Source organism: Zootoca vivipara, chromosome 6 (genome assembly GCF_965207765.1).
Source record: "Zootoca vivipara chromosome 6, rZooViv2.hap1.1, whole genome shotgun sequence".
Taxonomy (NCBI): Eukaryota; Metazoa; Chordata; class Lepidosauria; order Squamata; family Lacertidae; genus Zootoca; species Zootoca vivipara.
The window spans coordinates 62,473,396-62,493,285 of record NC_142589.1 but is presented as its reverse complement, the minus strand read 5'-3'; the positions used below and the strand labels follow the sequence as shown (position 1 = coordinate 62,493,285).

The 19,890-nt window shown below is 44.2% G+C and overlaps 1 protein-coding gene across 2 annotated transcripts; it reads left to right on the top strand.

Annotated features, from left to right (window-relative positions):
* Position 1: 1 nt before the first annotated feature.
* Positions 2–19,889, top strand: FAM76A (family with sequence similarity 76 member A). 2 transcript variants are annotated; one of them, XM_035120025.3, is made up of 10 exons: positions 2–112; positions 2,313–2,377; positions 3,212–3,266; positions 3,971–4,123; positions 5,027–5,184; positions 6,656–6,742; positions 7,310–7,441; positions 13,768–13,903; positions 15,561–15,662; positions 17,859–19,889. In XM_035120025.3, exons 1-10 carry the CDS (start codon positions 32–34, stop codon positions 17,943–17,945), a joined length of 1,056 nt encoding a protein of 351 aa, XP_034975916.2. In that variant the 5' UTR covers positions 2–31; the 3' UTR covers positions 17,946–19,889. The 2 variants fall into 2 exon arrangements, with proteins under 2 accessions (XP_034975916.2, XP_034975917.2); XM_035120026.3 differs by lacking the exon at positions 7,310–7,441.
* The last annotated feature ends 1 nt before the right edge of the window (position 19,890 follows it).

The window sequence follows — 19,890 nt, the reverse complement described above, 5'->3', positions numbered from 1 at the left end:
TAGAGCTGCGCCTGTCAGTGCGAGCGGCGGGATGGCGGCGCTTTATGCTTGCACCAAATGCCACCAGCGCTTCCCGTTCGAGGCGCTCAGCCAGGGACAGCAGCTCTGCAAGGTCAGGGCCAGGAACGGGCCATGGCCGAGGGTGGGGGCTGAGGGGACGGGGGTGCCGTGGGGGTTAGGAGCGCGAGCTGTGAGCCAGAATCCCACCCGCCGACCCTTCTCTTCCTCTCGGGTCGGAGCTCAGCTTAGCCGCCTCCTTGGGTGACCTTAGCCAGAACAGCGTCGCTCCCTCTCTCTGCCTCCTCCTCCCTGACCCTCCAGTTCAGGCATCCCCAAACTGCGGCCCTCCAGATGTTTTGGCCTACAACTCCCATGATCCCTAGCTAACAGGACCAGTGGTCAGGGATGATGGGAATTGTAGTCCAAAACATCTGGAGGGCCGAAGTTTGGGGATGCCTGCTCCAGTTCATGCTGGAATCAAAACAACACCGGCCTACCTCACAGGGTGGTTGTTGTTGTGGCCGAGGTGTGCTGTAATCGAAGGGCAGCATTACTCGGCCTCCCCCCCCCTCTTTCTCTCCCCCCACCACTGGCCACCACTCCATATTGGAATCAACTGGCCTACCTCACAGGGCTGCTGTCATCATTCCTGACAAGCACGACTGAGTCATGACGTACTCAAAGATCTTTGAACTATGGGTGAAGGGAATAAGAGAAATCATGATATAAATCAGGATGCATTGCAACTTTCTGCACAGGAACTGTTGGTGCCACAGGGGGCATAATCTCCTGGATATCCATGCAGTAGCCGTGTGAGGTAGGCTAGGTTTTTGAGTATGGCCCAAGATCTTTGGGGTGAGCGGTGGGAATTCAAAATCACACCTCTGCAGTCCAGTGTCATATAGCTATTATACCACCACTCCGACTCTCTGGGACTGGTTTCTTCTTCTTCTTCAGGAAGTGCTTTGATGAAGACAATAGAAGGGGAAAGGAATGGAGCAAGAAGCCAAGACTTCAGTTATGTGCTCTTACCTGAGAGAAAGCCCCACTGAATGTAGTCGACCTTATTTCTGAGTAAACATGGGTAGGATTGGCCTATAGATTGTAGTAGGTGTTGTTGCTTAGGGTGGTTTGAAAACTGGGTAGGAAGGCGCTTCTTGGGTTTGTGAGTGTATGCACAAATCCCACTTAACATAGCTTTAGTTATTTCCTGCATACATCCTTTGTGAAGTCAGAGTGTATTTGTTTATTCCTATTATTTGTATGCTTGTGTCTTCTAATTGGTGTTCATTAAGAAAGATGTGGCCTATGGGAGTATGTAATTAGCATGTTTTGTAAGTTATTCTTCAGCCAAACAGCTCCCAGGCAATTTCACAATAAAATCAATATAATCATAAAAGAAATACATTAAAGCCCATACAACAGGGCAAATGAGTCATATAATAAGATCAGTAATAAAGATGTTGGTGTCTCATTCTAGGCGATATTATTATTAGTTATTACTTATCCAATTTGTATACCACCCTTCATTCAAAGTTCTCAGGGTGGTTCACAACATAAAAAGAAAAACACAATATGTTAGTGTTTTTATTAAATTGTTGTTTTATTAACTTGTTAAGTCATCTAAAAAGGGCAGTCCTTAGGCAACTTACAATCAAGTTTAAAAACAATTGGGTTTAAATGTACTGGAAGTAATTACTGACATCTTGCTCTTGTTTGTGTTTTGCACTCTTGCTTAGTTAAATGCTGCTTCTTATCTAATGTGGTATCTAACATACTGTTCCTTTGCTGCAGTATGAATCTCTTCAGTGAATGATTACAATCAAGAGCAACAGTGAGGGAGCCATGATTTTCTCTATGAATCCCTATTAACATACTCATTGCTAAAGAGACGTTATGTTGTTTTTCTTAGAAGAATTGCAGTTTTCTGTGCCACAAACAAAATACGCAGATGAACTATAAAGAGAGGAGTTTTGACTCTGGAGACGATAACTTTGTAAGATGACCCTGCCTGTTGCACTGGCCATCTTCTCTAGCTGGATGCTGTGTAAAGCAGTAGCCCTGTCTAATTGCTTCCTGGGCCAGAATACAGAGATGTATTGTTTGATAGTTTGCCACTTTGAGTCACCGCTCTAGTACCTGCCTTCATCTTTATCACAATGGGATTTTTCTCTTCACCATTCCTTGTCAGTATTTCACTCCTTGAGTTTATGGGATAATACATTAGTGACAACCCGAATGTCTTTTTATGCTTTTGCCTTTTAATTCAATTCCCTAGATGTTTATAACTTTCAAAAATCTTTCTCTTTCAGGAGTGTCGGATTGCACACCCCATTGTTAAATGTACTTATTGCAGAACTGAATTCCAGCAAGAGAGGTAAATACTTGCTCAGCCTGGATTACACTGGATTGTCTGGGTCAGTGAGGGGAAATGGAACTGCCTTCTTTGAGATATCTTAAATTGTGGCTTTTCATTGTTTGATTCCAAAACAAAGACCGCCTGTTCTGGTGCCTTCAGCATTTGTTGACTCTTGAGCTATTGTTTTAAGCATAAGAGTGGTGTTTTGCCATGTTGACTCAGTCAGGGAGTCTGACTTACTATCCAATAGCGAAAAATACTCAGCATTATTTTGCTAACTAATTCACACATCAGTTCAGAAGTAAACTCTATCAGAGTCTGTTTCCAAGGAGGTGTGCTTGGGATTGCAAGCTTGGACCATAGAAACATAGGAAGATGCCTTGTGCTGAGTCAGACCATTGGTCCACATAGCCCAGTATTGTCTACTCTGACTGGCAGCAGCTGCCCAGGATTTTAGACATGGTTCTCTCCCATGTCCTTTTTGGAGATGCCAGGGATTTAATTTAGGACCTTTTTAATGCAAAGCAGAATTGCTATATAGAATACAATTTGAAATAGCTTTGCACAACTCCAAATGAGGTGAACACTCATGAGCAACCCCTACTATTTTAAACAGGAGACAATTCAGCAAATCATGCTGTCTTTCTGCATTTTTATATATTATGCATTTTTTTTATTTCTTAAATTAAAATACAGTATTCTAGAATTGTATCCAGAACTTAATAGTTACAAATTGACCATATCAGGTGAGGCATAAATGGTATAGAATTCAAAAACTTCTTTTTGCTTTGTAATCTATAAATGCAGATCACGTTACATCATGTTTTCTATCTTTATTTGTTGCTTTGCTAGCAAAACCAACACAATATGCAAGAAGTGTGCACAGAACGTGAAACTTTATGGGACGGTATGTTTGTCTTCTTTTCTTATGCACTGGAAGTTTATCTTAATTCCTATAGTATAGTGAAAGGGTGGGAAACCTATTCCTGCCAGTGGGCCAGATCCTTATTTTCCCACTTTGAGGACCAAATTTGACAGGTGGGTAGAGCCATCTACCTGTGTGTCAATCACCTGACATCATAGTTACATTGGGTGGCATTTCGCTTTGCAGCCCTGAATGTCAGCTAAACTGAGCAGGATCTAACTCCTGCTCGTCAGCTGATGAGGGGATTGCATCCTGCTGCTATGGCCAGGGGAACTGGTGTGACAGCCAATGCAAAATCAAACCCTATCCATCAGGTGACATCATCCTGCACTTCAATGACATCAACTAACTGGGTTTGGGTGTTTTTTTTTTAAGGCCTTGGGAGAATTTGACTCCCTAGTGTGACAAGATTGACATGCAGGCTGGAAATTCCCCATTCCTGCTATGGTGGTTTAAAAGCAGAGGTGGGTGGAACTCTGGCCAGTTTTCAGTGGACCACCAAGTGGAAGAAAAGGTCATAGCAAGCTTAGGGTAGTTAAACGTATGTAGTGTGTTTTTGGAAACTCATCCTTCTTAGTTGAGCGAAAGCAGGGAGGCAATGTTGAGAACACTGGAGCAAGTCTTGGCGATTGCATATATAATTAAAGTGCATCATTAATCTCTACAATTTTCTGGGTTTTTTACAGCCCAAACCATGCCAGTATTGCAATATAATTGCTGCATTTATTGGTAACAAGTGCCAGCGTTGTACAAACTCCGAGAAGAAGTACGGACCACCACATTCGTGTGAGCAGTGTAAGCAGCAGTGTGCCTTTGACAGGAAAGATGATAGGAAAAAAGTGAGTCCCTTTATGTATTCAGCATGGAAAGTGAAGAAGCTGTCTGCTGTGTGTAGATTCTGAGCACCAAAAGGCCATTTAACACATGACATGGTTAAAAGTATGTCCTATAGATGTTCCAGCTTTGCAGGGGGTTGGACTAGATGATCCTTGGGTCCCTTCCAACTCTTAAGATTCTATGATTGTGTGTGCTCATCAGATTGCTCCCTACTGTGTCGTCATCATGACTTTGGTATTGTCATTATTTTGACCATGCCAGGAGGTGGGGTAAGCTTCGAAGCCAACTACCAAACATTAAGTCCCTTGCAATAGGGACTGAGGCACCTCCTCCTCATTGGCTCACTGCATTTCCTTGGAGTTTTTCTGCCTGTTACAGGTACCCACTGCCCTGGTGTCTCCTTTGCTCAGTGAGACATGGATTCCACATGGGTTCCTGGCCAACATCTTGAGATCTGGCCGGGCATCCAGCATGAGAAGGAGTGAAACTTAAATCCGCTGGTTTTAGGGAAAAGATTGCTGTGTGAATTGGCACGTATCTTTCCCACCAGTAATATATGCTGGGTATAAAATATTACCCCCAATCAAAGGATAGCTGGGCAACTTTCCTGTACTGTATTTTTTTGTTCATTGAAATAATGGATAGATAACATGGTGCCTTCCAGATGTCGGATACCAGCTCCTGTCATTCCCAGCCAACATGGCCAGTTCTCAGAAAAACTCGGAGTTGTAGTCCAGCAATATCTAGAAGTCACCACATTGCGGTAGTGACTATTTTGTTTCTAAATATGGTCTGTTTCAGAAGAGCTGCTTCTCAGTTCCATTTTGACTGTTGTGCTTTTCCTTTTGTCTAGGAGAGTGTGTGATAACATCCTGCCTCTTTTGTCCCTTTTCTCATCTACCTAGGTGGATGGGAAGCTACTCTGCTGGCTTTGCACACTCTCCTATAAAAGAGTCTTGCAGAAGACCAAAGAGCAACGTAAGCACCTGAGCACCTCCTCCCGGACAAGCCTGCCGGAAAACGAACAGTATGGCCGACTCAGCGGCGGCACCCACTACAACAGGTAATGCGCTATCAGTGTAGCTCCCTCAGCAGCGTCACTCTCTGTGTGCACTCCTGTGGCATATGGAGGCGTATGCAGCAGAAAAGCAGGCTTGCTTTTTCTGGCCAAAGGATTGTGGCCATCCTACAGACCTTCAGTGGCCTTTTGAACTCTGAGATAGGATGTATACAAACATGCATGGAAACATGCAGGGGTTCTATGAGAAGGCATGGAACGTTGGGAGCTGCCATTGGTCTATCTAGCTCCATATTCTCCACACTGATTGGCAGCAGCTCTCCAGGGTTTCAGGCAACAGTTTCTCCCAACCCTAACTGGAGATGGCAAAACTGCCTTCTGCTGCAATGTGAAGGGGGGGAAAACTGTTTTCCCTGAACTCTGCCTGTGGGGAGAGGATGACACTTTGGCCCAAAATGTGTCTAATGCACTTCCACAGTGAGCTGGCTGCTAAAACTGTATGTTTGAATGCTTCCATAGGGTAAGCCAATATGTTCTTGAATATTAGGATATGTTCCTCAAATCGTTTATTAAAGGAGCTCTCAATAGCAGGCTGTTGCATTATCGTAAATAAGAAGTATTCGTCTTTTTGTGTGGTTTGCTTTTTCAGAGGACCAAAGTATGTGCTAACACTTATTGCAGTCCTCTTGCTTTAAAAACAATAATAAACCCAAGCCACCTTTGGGTTTATTTGGGATTTAGAGCAGGGAGGTGATTAGGAGAGAAAGAGCACTTGCCTGTCTGTTTAAAAACTATTTTGACATTTAAGCAGGCATGACCCACGTTTCTTCCCAGCTGTGAGGCCTGGAAACTTGCTGCTTTGCTCTTGACTTCTGTACAAGTTGAGGAGCCTGTGCAGCAACTGGGAAGGTGGAAATCTGTAGTGGCTTTGTAGTGCACTGCTGCTATTTAAAGTTTATTTTTTGATTAATTCTGCACCCAGTGCCACATGGGATCACACCATACACACTGCCCTACTTAAATGTGTCTTGGAAACTGCTTGGCAAGGAAGTTTGTGAGTCGGATCGATCGTGTCGATCAGGGTGATCTAGGTTCATTGGGTGATACTGGCCTTCTTTCTCTTCCTCTCACATACATACACACACACACATCCCATAAGTTACCTCGCTGGGTTGCTGGGAGCATAAAGTGGGAGGAGGGTGTAATGTACCACTCCCAATAACAAGTGTTGCAGTTTTTTTCTACTTTAGTCAGCAAATCCACAGCTTTGGCTGTGGATTTAACTAGTATTAAAATGTGTAGCCACTGAATATGGTCAGGATGCCCCCCTCTTTTTTTAACAGGTGCATTAATGGTCATCTCATGTTTACTTCTGTTTAAGAAACCCTGCTGCTTTATCTACAAAGAGTTCTTTTTTTCCAAGGAGCATACTGCAATTATTGAAAACAACAGAAAACTGACTTGGAATGGCCAAACTTCTTAACAGTGTGTTTTGTTGCTTTGTTTCCTTTTGCAGCCAGAAAACATTATCTACATCTTCTATTCAGAATGAAATCCCAAAGAAAAAGCCCAAGTTTGATGCCATATCAGCCAATGGAGACAGGTGAGTGCCTTAAAATTTGGAAGTGCGGGTGGGTGGTCTGATCTGTCTTTATTTATTTACAAAAAAAGAATTAGAAAACTTTTCAGCACTTAGAGACTTAAAGAGTGAAGCTTCTCTTCTGGAGCTGCAGGGCTCTTGTGGACCAACTTTATCATTATGGGGAAAACGTTTGGCGATAGGTTGCATTTCTTTTGCATGGTTATACGTGTATTTTGGGGGTTCCAGACTATGCTGTTATATTAGGCAGTGCAGAATAGAAATATATTAGAGAAAAGAAAGCTACTGTCAAGCAAGATCATACTTTTAAAAAGAGACCCACTTTCCCCCCCCCTTCCTTTGTTTTGGGAGAAGGAAAGCCTCTGCCAATCTTTGCTTCTGTTCTGTGACTGTTGTGTGCAAAAAAATGAGTTGGTTCCCCCCCCTTCCCCAGCAAGTGACATAGTAGGGTAGGTTAGGGTTTCCCTGACACTTAAAATCAGGAAGGAATGAGGAGGGGGCGGGGTGTAGTTAGCATTGACGCTCTTGATGTGCATATTTTCATTCCTCCCTTTCCTCTCTAATTCTCAGCGTTCCTTCCTCTCCCGAGATGCTTTGCCCCCCTATCCAGAGTGCCCCGTCCGTGTTGGTGCAGTGGGCTGCTTCCCAACAGAGTCTCGGTGCCCATGATTGTCCTGTTTCTCAAGGCACTGACATCCTGAAGTGAGATCACCTATCATTTTCTCCCCCACCCGTTTCCTCCCCAACCCTGGGAATTGTCTCATTTTACGGAAGCAATCCATGCTCTTGGATTTCCTCCTAAAGCATATCAATCCAGGAGCATGGGCCAGACTGTAGGCCAGGACTTCTAAGTGTGTAGGTAATTCGTTGGCAATTGCTTTATTAACCATCGCTTGAAGGTCTGGTCTAGTTCCATGTTACGACTCTCCTGTCACTCCCTCATTGTCTGTGATGGCTGCATTTAGAAATATCAAGGCATGAAATCCATGTGCTGAGACAATGTTGTCCTATACACTAATATCGAACTCCTTATTCTAGTGTGTGTTCTCGTAGAGCCAAGGGGGCATTATCCACACACAAGAGGGAGATACTGGCAGGATTTGTTTTTTATTTATTTATTTATGTCCTGCACTCTTTCTCCCAAAGTTACCCAGGGTGGCAAACAGGTGATAAAACAATAAAAACATCTCCAGTGTGGATGCAGATGGGGAAAAGTCTCCACTTAAACAGAAGTTGGAAACAGAAAGTTCTTGTTGAAAACAGAACTTCTTCAGTAGGCCCGGAACAGACAAACGGAGTGGGTGCCTGTCTAATATTTAAGGGGAATGAATTCCAAAAAGGAGGCGCAATAATGCTAAAGGACTAATTCCTGTATTGTGAGGAAATAGACATCCTGGTGGAGCTACCAGACCAACCTTAAGGGCGGCCCCACATAGAGCGCATTGAAGTAATTCAACCTGGAGGTTACCAGCACTTAAGAGAACCCCAATGCTTGTAAAAGTATAAAAAGCCACCAACAGCCTTTAGGAAAAGAAAGCTTTAAAGATGCAGGGTTGGTAAGAGTTAACCATATGTTTCCTGGTAATACATGCCAGTGCACAGAATTTTGCTACTTTGATAGTGATTTCCTTAATGGAGTCTGACAAAAGGAGGGAAGTGTAAAATTTATCAGATCTGCCTGGGAATTCAGTTAAAATAGTTAAAATATATAAGGAACAGATGTCCTTATAATATGAGTAATACAGTAATACATGCCCAATGGTTTCAATGCTTGATTGACAAAAGCAAGACACATTGGTTATAAGGAATGTGTGAGTATCTCCTTTCCAATAGAGCAGATGGTATGGTATTAAAGCCAGCTATGGTATTTAGAACTTTCAAAAGTACCGTATTCACTTGAGTCTGGTGTGCCATCAAATCTAATGCACACCTTAATTTTTGCAAAGTAATTTGGCCAAAAAAGATGGAGCATTAAATCAGAGTAAGTACGGTATAAAGATAATCAGCTGGAATGAAGTTTTTGCTACAGTTTCCTGCTGCTGAGTAGCACGCAGTTTGAACTTTATCCTTTTGGAGAGCTACATCCCAGATTTGTTGTTTAATCATATCTGTAGCTCCCAAGGTCAGAGCTAAGGGGGTGAACTCGTATAATTTTTTCGCCTCTGCAGCTCTCTCCCAGCTAGAGAAGTTGTCTGATAAAGTAAATGGAGCTAAACTAGAGGGGTTAGGATTTCACTTGAGGCAGTGGATAATTTTGTAGAACCATGCATATGCTTCAAGTGGGGCTGTACCAGATTCCACTCTTGAGTAAGGCGTGTGGACTGCTGTGTGGGATGCCATAGATGCTGCATAGACATTGGGACTGTATGGCTTTCTCAGTGACTCCAACACCCCCCACCCCAGCACCACTTCCTGCAATGTGTGGATAACAGAACGAAACAACATTACAGGGCCTTTGTGAGGATTACTGAGCCAATGCGCATGAAGCCATTTGGAGCACTTGAAACACACTAGATGTGATGTTCATAGCATGAACACAATTCATGTGCTTTTTTATCATTCTAGTTAACACATATGGCCCCCAGGTGTTTAGAAACCCTGGAAATCCAGGATCTCAAAATGCTTGGATGCCTCCCTGAGTATTGGAGGCTCCCCCACTGCAGGAAACCTTGAACACTCAGAGCTAGTGCACTGATGCAAGACTCCTCCTTGCGTGTCCTCTCCTCTCCACCCATAAGGCAAGATACTGTACTGTATTACTGACTCTATATCAAGCTTCAGTGATTAGAGCAGTAAGAATAAAGGCATATATATGTATGCCTGATGTAATTCTTATTGCTCTAATCACTCTATATTCTGTACACCTAAACCTACTAGACCATGGCATACATGTTATGACTTCTAAACGACAGTCTAAGGAAGAGAGTGCAGTTTTTTAGCACAGACCTGCCATTTCTCTTCATTGCCACATGAGGGCAGGCATAAACCAGCATAAAGAAATCACAGGTTTGTTGTGATCCACAAGAATTGGGGTTTGTGAGTAACTTGGCTGGAATTAGTCTTTCAGCCAGGTCTGTTAGGCTCTTGTCACCTGCTATATTCTGGATGGTGTAGTAGGAAACTTTGCAAAAACTGCACAGTTGAGATCCAGCAGCACCCAGAGCAGGCACGGGGAACCTCTGGCTCTCTTGAACTTGCTGGACCAAGGGCCAAGGCTGATCCGGTTCAGCAACTTCTGAAGGGCCAAAGGTTCCCCACATTTTATCTAGAGGCTCCCCGGTTTCACAGCTCCCATTTCTCATTTCACGGCAAACTTGCACCATTTGCAACCCGCCAAGCTTATGGCAGCCTGTTACTATACCTCCTGTTTTTGCTGCCTGCCTGGGACTGAAAAAGGGTGGGTCGGTGAGTTGTGAAGCTGATGGGCTGCATTTTGCATGGTGCGTCTCAAGCTGAAGAGCCCATTCAGTAAGCGGGAAGGTGGACATTTTTAGCAGCATTGTACAGTGCTGCCTGCCTCAATCAAGGCTGGTCAGTAGGGAGAGGGGAAAAAATGAAGTTCCAAGGGAGTCCTCATCTGCCCTGTGATTGCTTTGCCTGACCTCCCTTCGAGGACTCTGGGTCTCAAGTTATTTGGAAATGAGCAATATTACATAAGCAGTCTTGTACTGAGCGGCTTGCCTGGTAACCATAGGCAAGCCAGGCATTCCATGTAGGTCAGGAATGAGGAACCTCGGGCATATGGGGTGAACGTGGCCCTGCAGGTATCTCTGTCTGGCCCTCAGGACTCTCCCCAGGCCTTTACCTGCCCAGCTTTCTTCTCTTAAGGAGTGGTTTGATTCCTGGCCAAGTTGCGTCCTTGAACCCAGACATTGCCTTTTGCTTGCCTGGATGGAGAGGGAGACTGTGCATGTGAAAATAAGCTAATTGTGCAAAGGTAAAATTGCTATCCCTTGCTCTGCTCTCTTTTGCTTCTGGCTCTGCCCACCACTGGCATGATGTAACCCTCAGAATGTTGCCCAGTGGAAAATGTAGCTCTTGGTCTGAATAAGATTCCCCATGTCCCTGATGTAGCTGAGGATGGGCTGGCAGAAGAGAGTACATCTCTCCTGTGCCACTGCACTCCCAGACTGTTTGGGAAGAAGCAGGCTTTCCTTCCCCTGCAGGAGAAACTAGCAGGCTGGCGCAGGAGGGACAGATTGCTCCATGAACAGAAGGCAACCTTTTATTTTTATTTCCGTGCTCCTTTGCTAAGAAGGTAGGAAATTGTGTTTTCATGCAACTTGTCTCTTAGCAGACTCATAAATCATTTTCCAGGCTTTTTGGACTTCTGTGCAAAGCTGCCTTAGCAAATGGGGAATTCTCTTTGTGCTGTTCAGCCAGGTTCCCCCGCTCAGGAGCAGCCTCAGCCACACTTGTGCACATGAACAGTCACATTATTTGGAGCATTCGCAAGAACTGGGCTGTAGGTTGAAGTCAGCAAGCAGACACTTCCACAGTCGTGGGAGTGGCTGTGGTTGTACCTTTGTACAGCCTGGTTCACAATAATGCTTCTTCATGTTAATGTAGATGTGTCTCCTAGTTCAGATGGGGGGGGGGTGCTTGCTTGTGTGTAGGAGAGGCTGACTGAATGGACCCTTCGAGAAGAGGTTTTAGATAAAACAATGGTTTCTGAAAACGGGGTACAGTATTGCAGGAAAACCTCACCCTCCCACTCTCATTTTAGCTACTACCTTTGTTGTTGAAATACTGTCTCTCTCTTTACTGTCTCCCCCAAGAACTTTCACTGTTTCATAGGGTTCCTCTTTCCATTTGTGCCGTTCTTTCTGTCTAGTATTAATATTTAGGTTGCATTGAATGGGTTGTTAAATCTGGACCAAGGCAGTAGTTACACCTGCTGAAATCCATGCGACTTGATAAGTGGAAACAATAAGTGTGTCTGACTTGGTCTGGATCCACCTTCTCTAGACTCCCCATGATTTAGGATACTCATAATCATTATCAAAATAATTACTTACTTACTTACTTATACCCCACTCATCTGACTGGGTTGCCCCAGCCACTCTGGACAGCTTCCAACACAATATTAAAAAATATAAATTTACACCAGGGGTGGCAGTGACTCTTTGCATATCCAAAATTTGCATGGGATAGTAAGGCAGTAGCCTTTATGGTGTGTTGTGTTCGTGTTGGATTTCAAACCTAACCTGAAAAGCAGTGATTGTGTTCCTCATGGGGAACATGTTCATGCTGCTGCTGGGAATCTTGGTCTCCTTGGTCTCCAAGGGCAAAGAGTGCATCTCCAAATGCACTTGGGGATATATTGCTGTTCTGCTTTACCAATGAAACAATGGACAAACACACTTTGACTAAAGTTTGATGAGGACATATCAAGGTACGTTGGTGCCTGCAAGCCATCAATTGGCCATTCCTGTCTTCACTGCAGATTTAAAGTAGCTTGGTAGTCTGGGAACTGTAGTGCTGTGAGGGTGGATTCCCAGGATTCTTTGGGAGAAGCCAGGAGAACAGAGGTGGGGAACCCGGTGCCCTCCTGAGGTTGTCGGACTCCAACTCCCATCAGCTCCAAACAGCATAGCCAGTAGTCAGAGACAAGTACAGTTGCAGTCTCACAACACCTAGAGGGCTACAGAATCCCCATCTCTGCCACATAGGTTTGTGGTATAGATATGGCCTTGTTGAAGGTATTTAGAAAACCTCATGCCATATCCACCTCTTGGCTTTTGATTCTCCTTACTGTCTTATCCCTCCCTCTCTCTGCATGTGAAACAGCATTCTTTAACATCCCACATTTTTGCCCACTGAACGTTACAGCATGAAGAATACCAAAGCACATGAACTCATTTTGCACACTATAGAAGATCCATGGCTCAGAAATTTTCTAAGCTGCTCTTTGGTGGTGTGTTCACACAGTAGTGTTTCTCACCCTGCCTTAAAGCTGCTATATTGAATATGGAAAGTCGATTGGGATGTTGAGCTTTAGGGCTAGGCAGACAGCAATGCACTGAAATTCAACAAAGACCGGTTTGTACAGTGTTATACACAAGTGCGCTAAATAATGCAGAGAAATTCCAAACAGGGAAAACTGATGCTGCACTGAAGAATTACCATGAATCCACACGGAAAAGGATAATATCATACAGCTGCAAACAAGGGGGAAGACAGAAATTTAGGAGAACTGCTTATTAGTTCATTTTGTGCAAAGAGAGAGATATGATCAAGAAGGCGCATAACGTTCTTCCCTCTTCGTAGGATATACAATAATAATGGTTTGGATGCAATGCAGATCAACCTATGCATATTTACTTGGAAGTAAGTTGCACTGAAGGAAGCGTGCATAGGATTGGAGCCATAGCCGTTGTCCCCTTTGTCGTGAAATGTGGAAACACATCAATTATTAGCTAAACTTTTGCAATGGTAATTGTCCAAAGAAGAAGCTGTGTTGTCATTTTTAAAAGGGTGGGTGGGGGGGTAACAAAATGTGCCTGGAACAATTTAAATATTTAGTTGGAGCAGCATGCTTTTGACTAATAGTTCAAGCATGCCACACAGACCCTCCATATGTGTCTGAACTACAACTCCCATCATCCCTGGCCATTGGTCTGACTTGCTGGGCTGATGGAAGTAGGAGTTCAGCCACCTTTGGAGGGTCAGAGATATCCTGCATCTGATGTTGCACATGTGTGTTATTTTAATTATTGTAGATCACCCTACATACATATCCTCTAAGTCAGCCTTTCCAGCCTTGGGTCCCCATATGTTGTTGGTCTACAGTTCCTTTCATCCTTGACCATTGGCTGTGGTCAGCAACATCTGGGGACTCAAGGGTTGGGAAGGGTTTCTCCAAATACATTTCACTGAATGATGATAATTAGATGACCGTGTGGGACTTTGCAGGCTTTCCTGTTAGCCTGTGGGACTGACCTCTCTTGTTCACGGCTTACCATCCCATCTGAACTGGAGCCCAGGGATGAGTAATTAATGATCTCCCCCTTACTGTCTCTTTATAGCTTTTCTCCAGACCTTGCCTTGGACTCTCCTGGCACCGACCACTTTGTCATCATAGCCCAGCTGAAAGAGGAAGTGGCTACTCTCAAGAAAATGCTGCACCAAAAAGATCAGATGATTCTGGAGAAAGAGAAGAAGGTAACGTCCCCTTTGAGCCACCTCTCGGTGAGACAATGGGGCACTTTGTTTCAGAATGTTTACGTTGATTTTGCTGGGAAATGCTTGCTTACTGCCCACCTGCCACTGCCTGCCCTTCCCATCCACCCCAAATCCTGGGAAAGGTCAGGGTCTCGTTTTTTTGGCATCATGTTTCTGAAGCCCAGCACAGCTGTGGGAATGAGCCCATGCCCTCTTCACCAGCTCCAGATAGGAAGCCAAGGGAGAGGTGTCCCTGCTGCATTCAGCTTCCTATCGGGAAAGGATGTTCACTTTGATGGATAAATGGGTGGACCTCCTAGCATATTTTAGAGCTGCCTCTTTCCAAAAGGGCAAATAACCTTATGGTGTGCACCTTCTGTTTAACGGTTTATTTGCTCTAAGAAAGCTTGCATGTTACCTCTTAGCAGTTTATGTAAGATATAATATACTGTAGTTTTTGTGTATTAGACGCCCCCATGTGTAAGACGCCCCCTATTTTTGGGGACTCAAATTTAAGAAAATGAGGGGAGATGGCACAGAGTGTTTGAGCTATTTTTGCAAGGATTGCCCAGAGTTGCTGAGCTTTTTTTCTCACCACACTTGTCTGTTTCCTCGCCGGCACAAACTTTGGCTCAAACAATGAACTGCACATATATTATGCTAATATGTTTAGGTCCACCATCCTTGGATGTTGCACTTGGATTTATCTTATATAAAAAAGTTTAAAATATATATATTGATATGTTTATCGTTGAAAACAAAATAAATGGTAACAATCCTATGCCCCAAGTCAATTTCTCTACTAGTGCTACATTGCTGTGTTCTGTGATACTAGCACTGAAGGGTGGGAATCCCTCTTTATTTATTCTGGAAATGTGCATTCTCCATCTGAGCTGCAGTCAGCAATTGTACCAGAAGGTCCTTTATTGTAATCTGTTCTTGTTTTGCTTCCTAAGGAAGGTGAGCAGAGCTAGAACTGGATCTTTCATAATATCGCTACAGATAAATAAGGTAGTTAAAAGCTATCAGGGCAGACTAAACAACAAGCCACTTCTATAAGTCTTGAGCTAGTGCTGAAATGATTGTCACATTGCCTCCTGTCGTGTTTGGCGGAGGGCATTCTGCAGTTGGGGTGCCACCACAGAGAAGACCGTCTCCCTGTCTGCTGCATATTGAAATTATCCTGGCAGCAGAACATGGATAAGAGCCTCCTCTGAAGATCTCAAGACATGGGCAGGATGGTATAAGGAGAGGTGCTCTTGTGAGTGTTTGGATCCCAAGCTGAAAGATGGTTGGGCACTGGTTCTGTTTCATGATTTTAGAAGTTAAGCCATAAGGCAGCCTTCGGGAACCTGGTGCCCTCCAGATATTCTGGATTATAACTCCTATAAACCTCAGCCAGCACAGCCACAGCTGATAGGAGTTGTAGTCCCAAACATCTGGAGGGCACCAGGTTGGCAAAGGCTTCTGTAAGAATTTTGCTGTATCTCAGCTATGTTCCTGCTTCATTTTTCAAGCTAAAAATCTATGGAAGTTAATAAAACTCCTTATCACCTTGTTTCCAGGGGCAGCCCTGCAGCTTATTTAGCATACTGGATTTCTAAAAGGATATCTCCCACTGTATGGCAAATATATTTTGCTTGTGTGTGTTCTGCAGATAACTGAACTGAAGGCTGATCTGCAGTACCAAGAATCCCAGATGAGGGTGAAAATGAACCAGATGGAAAAGACTCACAAGGAAGTCACAGAACAATTGCAGGTAACTTTGTTTAACTTGGTTCATTAATTAGTATTCAGAAGACAGGGAGAAATGTAAAGTACTACACTTGGGCAAAAAAAATGAAAGACACAAATACAGGATGGGTGACACCTGGCTTGAGAGCAGTACATGTGAAAAGGATCTAGGAGTCTTGGTAGACCACAAACTTGACATGAGTCAACAGTGTGATGCAGCAGCTAAAAAAGCCAATGCAATTATGGGCTGCATCAATGGGAGTATAGCATCTAGATCAAGGGAAGTAATAGTACCACTGTATTCCACTCTGGTCAGACCTCACCTGGAATACTGTGTCCAGTTCTGGGCACCACAGTTCAAGAAGGATACTGACAAGCTGGAATGTGTCCAGAGGAGGGCAACCAAAATGGTCAAAGGCCTGGAAACAATGCCTTATGAGGAATGGCTTAGGGAGCTGGGTATGTTTAGCCTGGAGAAGAGAAGGTTAAGGGGTGATATGATAGCCATGTTCAAATATATAAAAGGATGTCATATAGAAGAGGGTGAAAGGTTGTTTTCTGCTGCTCCAGAGAAGCAGACATGGAGCAATGGATTCAAGCTACAAGAAATAAGAACTTTCTGACAGTAGGAGCTGTTCAACAGTGGAATTTGCTGCCAAGGAGTGTGATGGAGTCTCCTTCTTTGGAGGTCTTTAAGCGGAGGCTTGACAGCCATCTGTCAGGAATGCTTTTATGGTGTTTCCTGCTTGGCAGGGGGTTGGACTGGATGGCCCTTGTGGTCTCTTCCAGCTCTATGATTCTATGACTGATTGGATGCTGGGAACACTGTGACCAGTTCTGCAAATCTTTGCATTGTTAGATAGACTAACATTCTACTCTGGATTTCAATACTCTCCGTTTCAATACCTTTGGCCCATTTAGTTCATTGTTGCCTGTGCTGACTGGCAGCAACATTCCAGGTTTTCAGACAGGTAACTTCCTGAGTCCTACCTGAAGATACGGAGGGCTGCAATAAGAACATAAGAAGAGTCTGCTGGATCAAGCCAGTGGCCCATCTTGTCCAGCATCCTGTTCTCGCAGTGGTCAAGCAGATGCCTGTGTCAGAACCCTGCAAGCGGGACCTGAGTTCACAAGAGCACTCCCCTTTTGTGGTTTCCAGCTGTATCCAGAAGCATTCCTGCCTCCAACTTTGGAGGCAGAACATAGCCAATATGGCTAGGAGCAATCAATAGCCTTATCCATAAACTCATCTAATCCAGGCATCCCCAAACTGCGGCCCTCCAGATGTTTTGGCCTACAACTCCCATGATCCCTAGCTAACAGGACCAGTGGTCAGGGATGATAGGAATTGTAGTCCAAAACATCTGGAGGGCCGAAGTTTGGGGATGCCTGATCTAATCCTCTTTTAAAGCTATATTAGTGTATTTTAATGTTTCTGTTGGAAGCCGCCCAGAGTGGCTGGGGAAACCCAGCCAGATGAGCGGGGTATATTATTATATTATTATTATTATTATTATTATTATTATTATTATAATATATAAGTTGGTGGGCCTCCTTGCCTCCTAGCTTGGCATCATTTACCAAGACGCGGTATCATTTACAAGGACTCAGGTGGTGTTGTGGTCTAAACCATGGAGCCTCTTGGGCTTGCCAATTACTGTGATGGGCTGAGCTCCCGTTGCTCTGCCCCAGCTTCTGCCAACCTAGCAGTTCAAAAGGACACAGTTCAAAAATGCAAGTAGATAAAGAGGTACCGCTGCAGCAGGAAGGTAAACAGTGCTGCTGTGTGCTCTGGCACTCTCACGGTGTCCCCTTGCATCAGAAGCGGTTTAGTCATGCTGGCGTTCTCAGCACTACCTAGAGGCAATAGGGATCGAACTTGGGACCTCCTGAATATAAAACGTAGTTCACAACTGAGCTCCAGCCCTTTCCCAAGGGTCACACTCTCAGGGGTGTGCATGTTGGATCATATTGCTTATATCCATGGCTGTGTGGATGCATCAGTGCCTTCCCCATGATGACTGGGAGAATTGCAGGATAAATTGTTTTGCATAATTTATTCAGGTTGCAGAATTGAGCTTTTCTCAGTGCAGAACTCCCCCGTTCTTTTCCAGTCCCGGATTCTGTGTAAATTCTGTGTAAATCGGCAGCAGTTACTCTTGACTGGAACTACTTCCCAACCCATTCAAGTAACACATGGATTCTATCCTTCTTCCAACAGGCCAAGAACCGAGAGCTCCTTAAACAAGCCGCAGCTTTATCCAAGGGGAAGAAAACAGAGAAGTCAGGAGCAATAACCTCCCCTTAAACACCGTCTGGGAGCTCCTCCTGCAGTAAGGCTGCAAACCCAGCTGGTTTGGTTGGAATCCTTCCAGAACCTCATTTTGATTGTTGTTGCAATGGACGTGGTGGAAGCCTCTGCGTCTGACCGTTCAATAGCATGCTTGGGGTGTTGGGTTTTTCACATCTTGTTCTCCTGTCCTAGTACAGCGATGAGGGTGGCTGGGGGCACCATCCCTCCAAGCCCGCCAACAAATACTTTCAATGTCAGGGTTTTCCCATTCAGTTTTACTACCACTCCCTCGAGTCGGTAAGGGAAACAGGGCTTGGGATAGGATCCCTCCACGGACTTCTCCTGCTTTGTCTCCCCCCCCTTCCCCCCAAGGCATTTAACGTCCTGCCTTTTAAAGAGCAGTACCTAACTTTGCTTACTCGTAAGAATGCTTGCGTTTTGCTCTAGTATGCAGAGCTCCTCTCAAATGTTTCCCTTAGGTTTGTAGAATTGGGGGACGTTAAACCAAATGGAGGTTTAATGCAGCAACTGTCTATCAGGAATTCTGGAGGCTGAATGGTCTCTTCGAAAAATACTGGGGACATTAATTTGGAAGAAAGGGGGTTGATGAATTGCAATTTTGCTTATTCATTTGTTGCTGCTGCTGCTGTCGTCACTTATATGGCATTGGTTCTTTGAGAATTGGGGTTTTGTCCCTGATCAAGATTTGCCTGCTTATTTCTCCTATTCCCCCAACCCCTTTTGTCTGGAGTTGGGAGGGGAGGAAGGGAGCCTTTTCCTAAGGTCAGTGGTTGGGTGAGGCCAGTCCCCAATAATGTGGTGGTAACTGGGCAGTAACAAGGCCCAATTCTGCAGAGTTTTGAGGAAGCTGGGCAGAGAACAGGCACCATGTTTCCAGCTAACTTGGCAGCAGAACAAAGAGGTGTGAGGGAAGAAGGTTGTGTTAGTTTTCTTTTCCGAGATGATGGGTTTTCAGGAGAAAGAAGCTGCTGGGAGTGCCAGCAAGGCCAAGAAACCCCTACCCCCAATTAGAGGAAAGATGGGACGAACTGCAGCTGTTTGAGCCCTGCCCCTCAAGGCATCTCTTGGGAAATAGCAAGCAGCTCAAATACAGTTGAGATCCAGGCAAGCTATTTGGCCAGGTTGCTCCTTTGTACAGAACCCAGTCCGAAATAATGGGGGACACACCCCCTTTATGGACATGCACCTAACACAGCAATTTGAGGTGGTGTGAGATTAACTTTCTATAAGATAGAGGGATATCTGCTGCAGGTGGGCTTTTATGGATATTTTAAAATATATACATATATGGGATGATTTGTTGTCCGGTTGCACTTTGAAAGACCTTGGAGCGTGAAAGGAAGAATATTGAAACGCGCACTCTGCTGTGGGTTATTTATTTTTTAGTCTTGTTTTTGCTTTGTTTAAAAGACATTTTACATTAAGAATTGATTGCACCAGAAGGAGTTGTAGCAGCAGAAGCCTAATTTTTATATTCAAGAACATTTTTAGGAACAAGAAATTTAAGCAGGAGTGGTTTTTAGCTTCTTCAGCCTACAGAAAATGAAGACAAGGAGAAGGATTTTTTCCTGTAAATTGTGTCTTTTTTCTTAACTGTGACACCTTGATCATGCATATAAGTGGGTGATTTATAGTGATGCTGTTTTTCTTTCTATGTTTGTAACATTGGCAATCTTAAAAAAACAGAGTTGCATTGATTTGTACAAAAAAATGTTTTAAAAAAAGGTTTGGGGGAGAGGGGGAGATCTTTTGGTGGTTTCATGTTTCGATATTTTGCCTATGCCTTTCTTGGTTGAGTAGGCAAAGATAAACCATTCCCTCCCCCCCCCCACTGATGTGGGCCTGATCCACGCGCAGGTCATCGGCATGAAGCACAAAGACCTTTTGGTGCTACTGTGGTATTTGATGTATGTAGAGGATTAAACAGTATTTTCTGTAT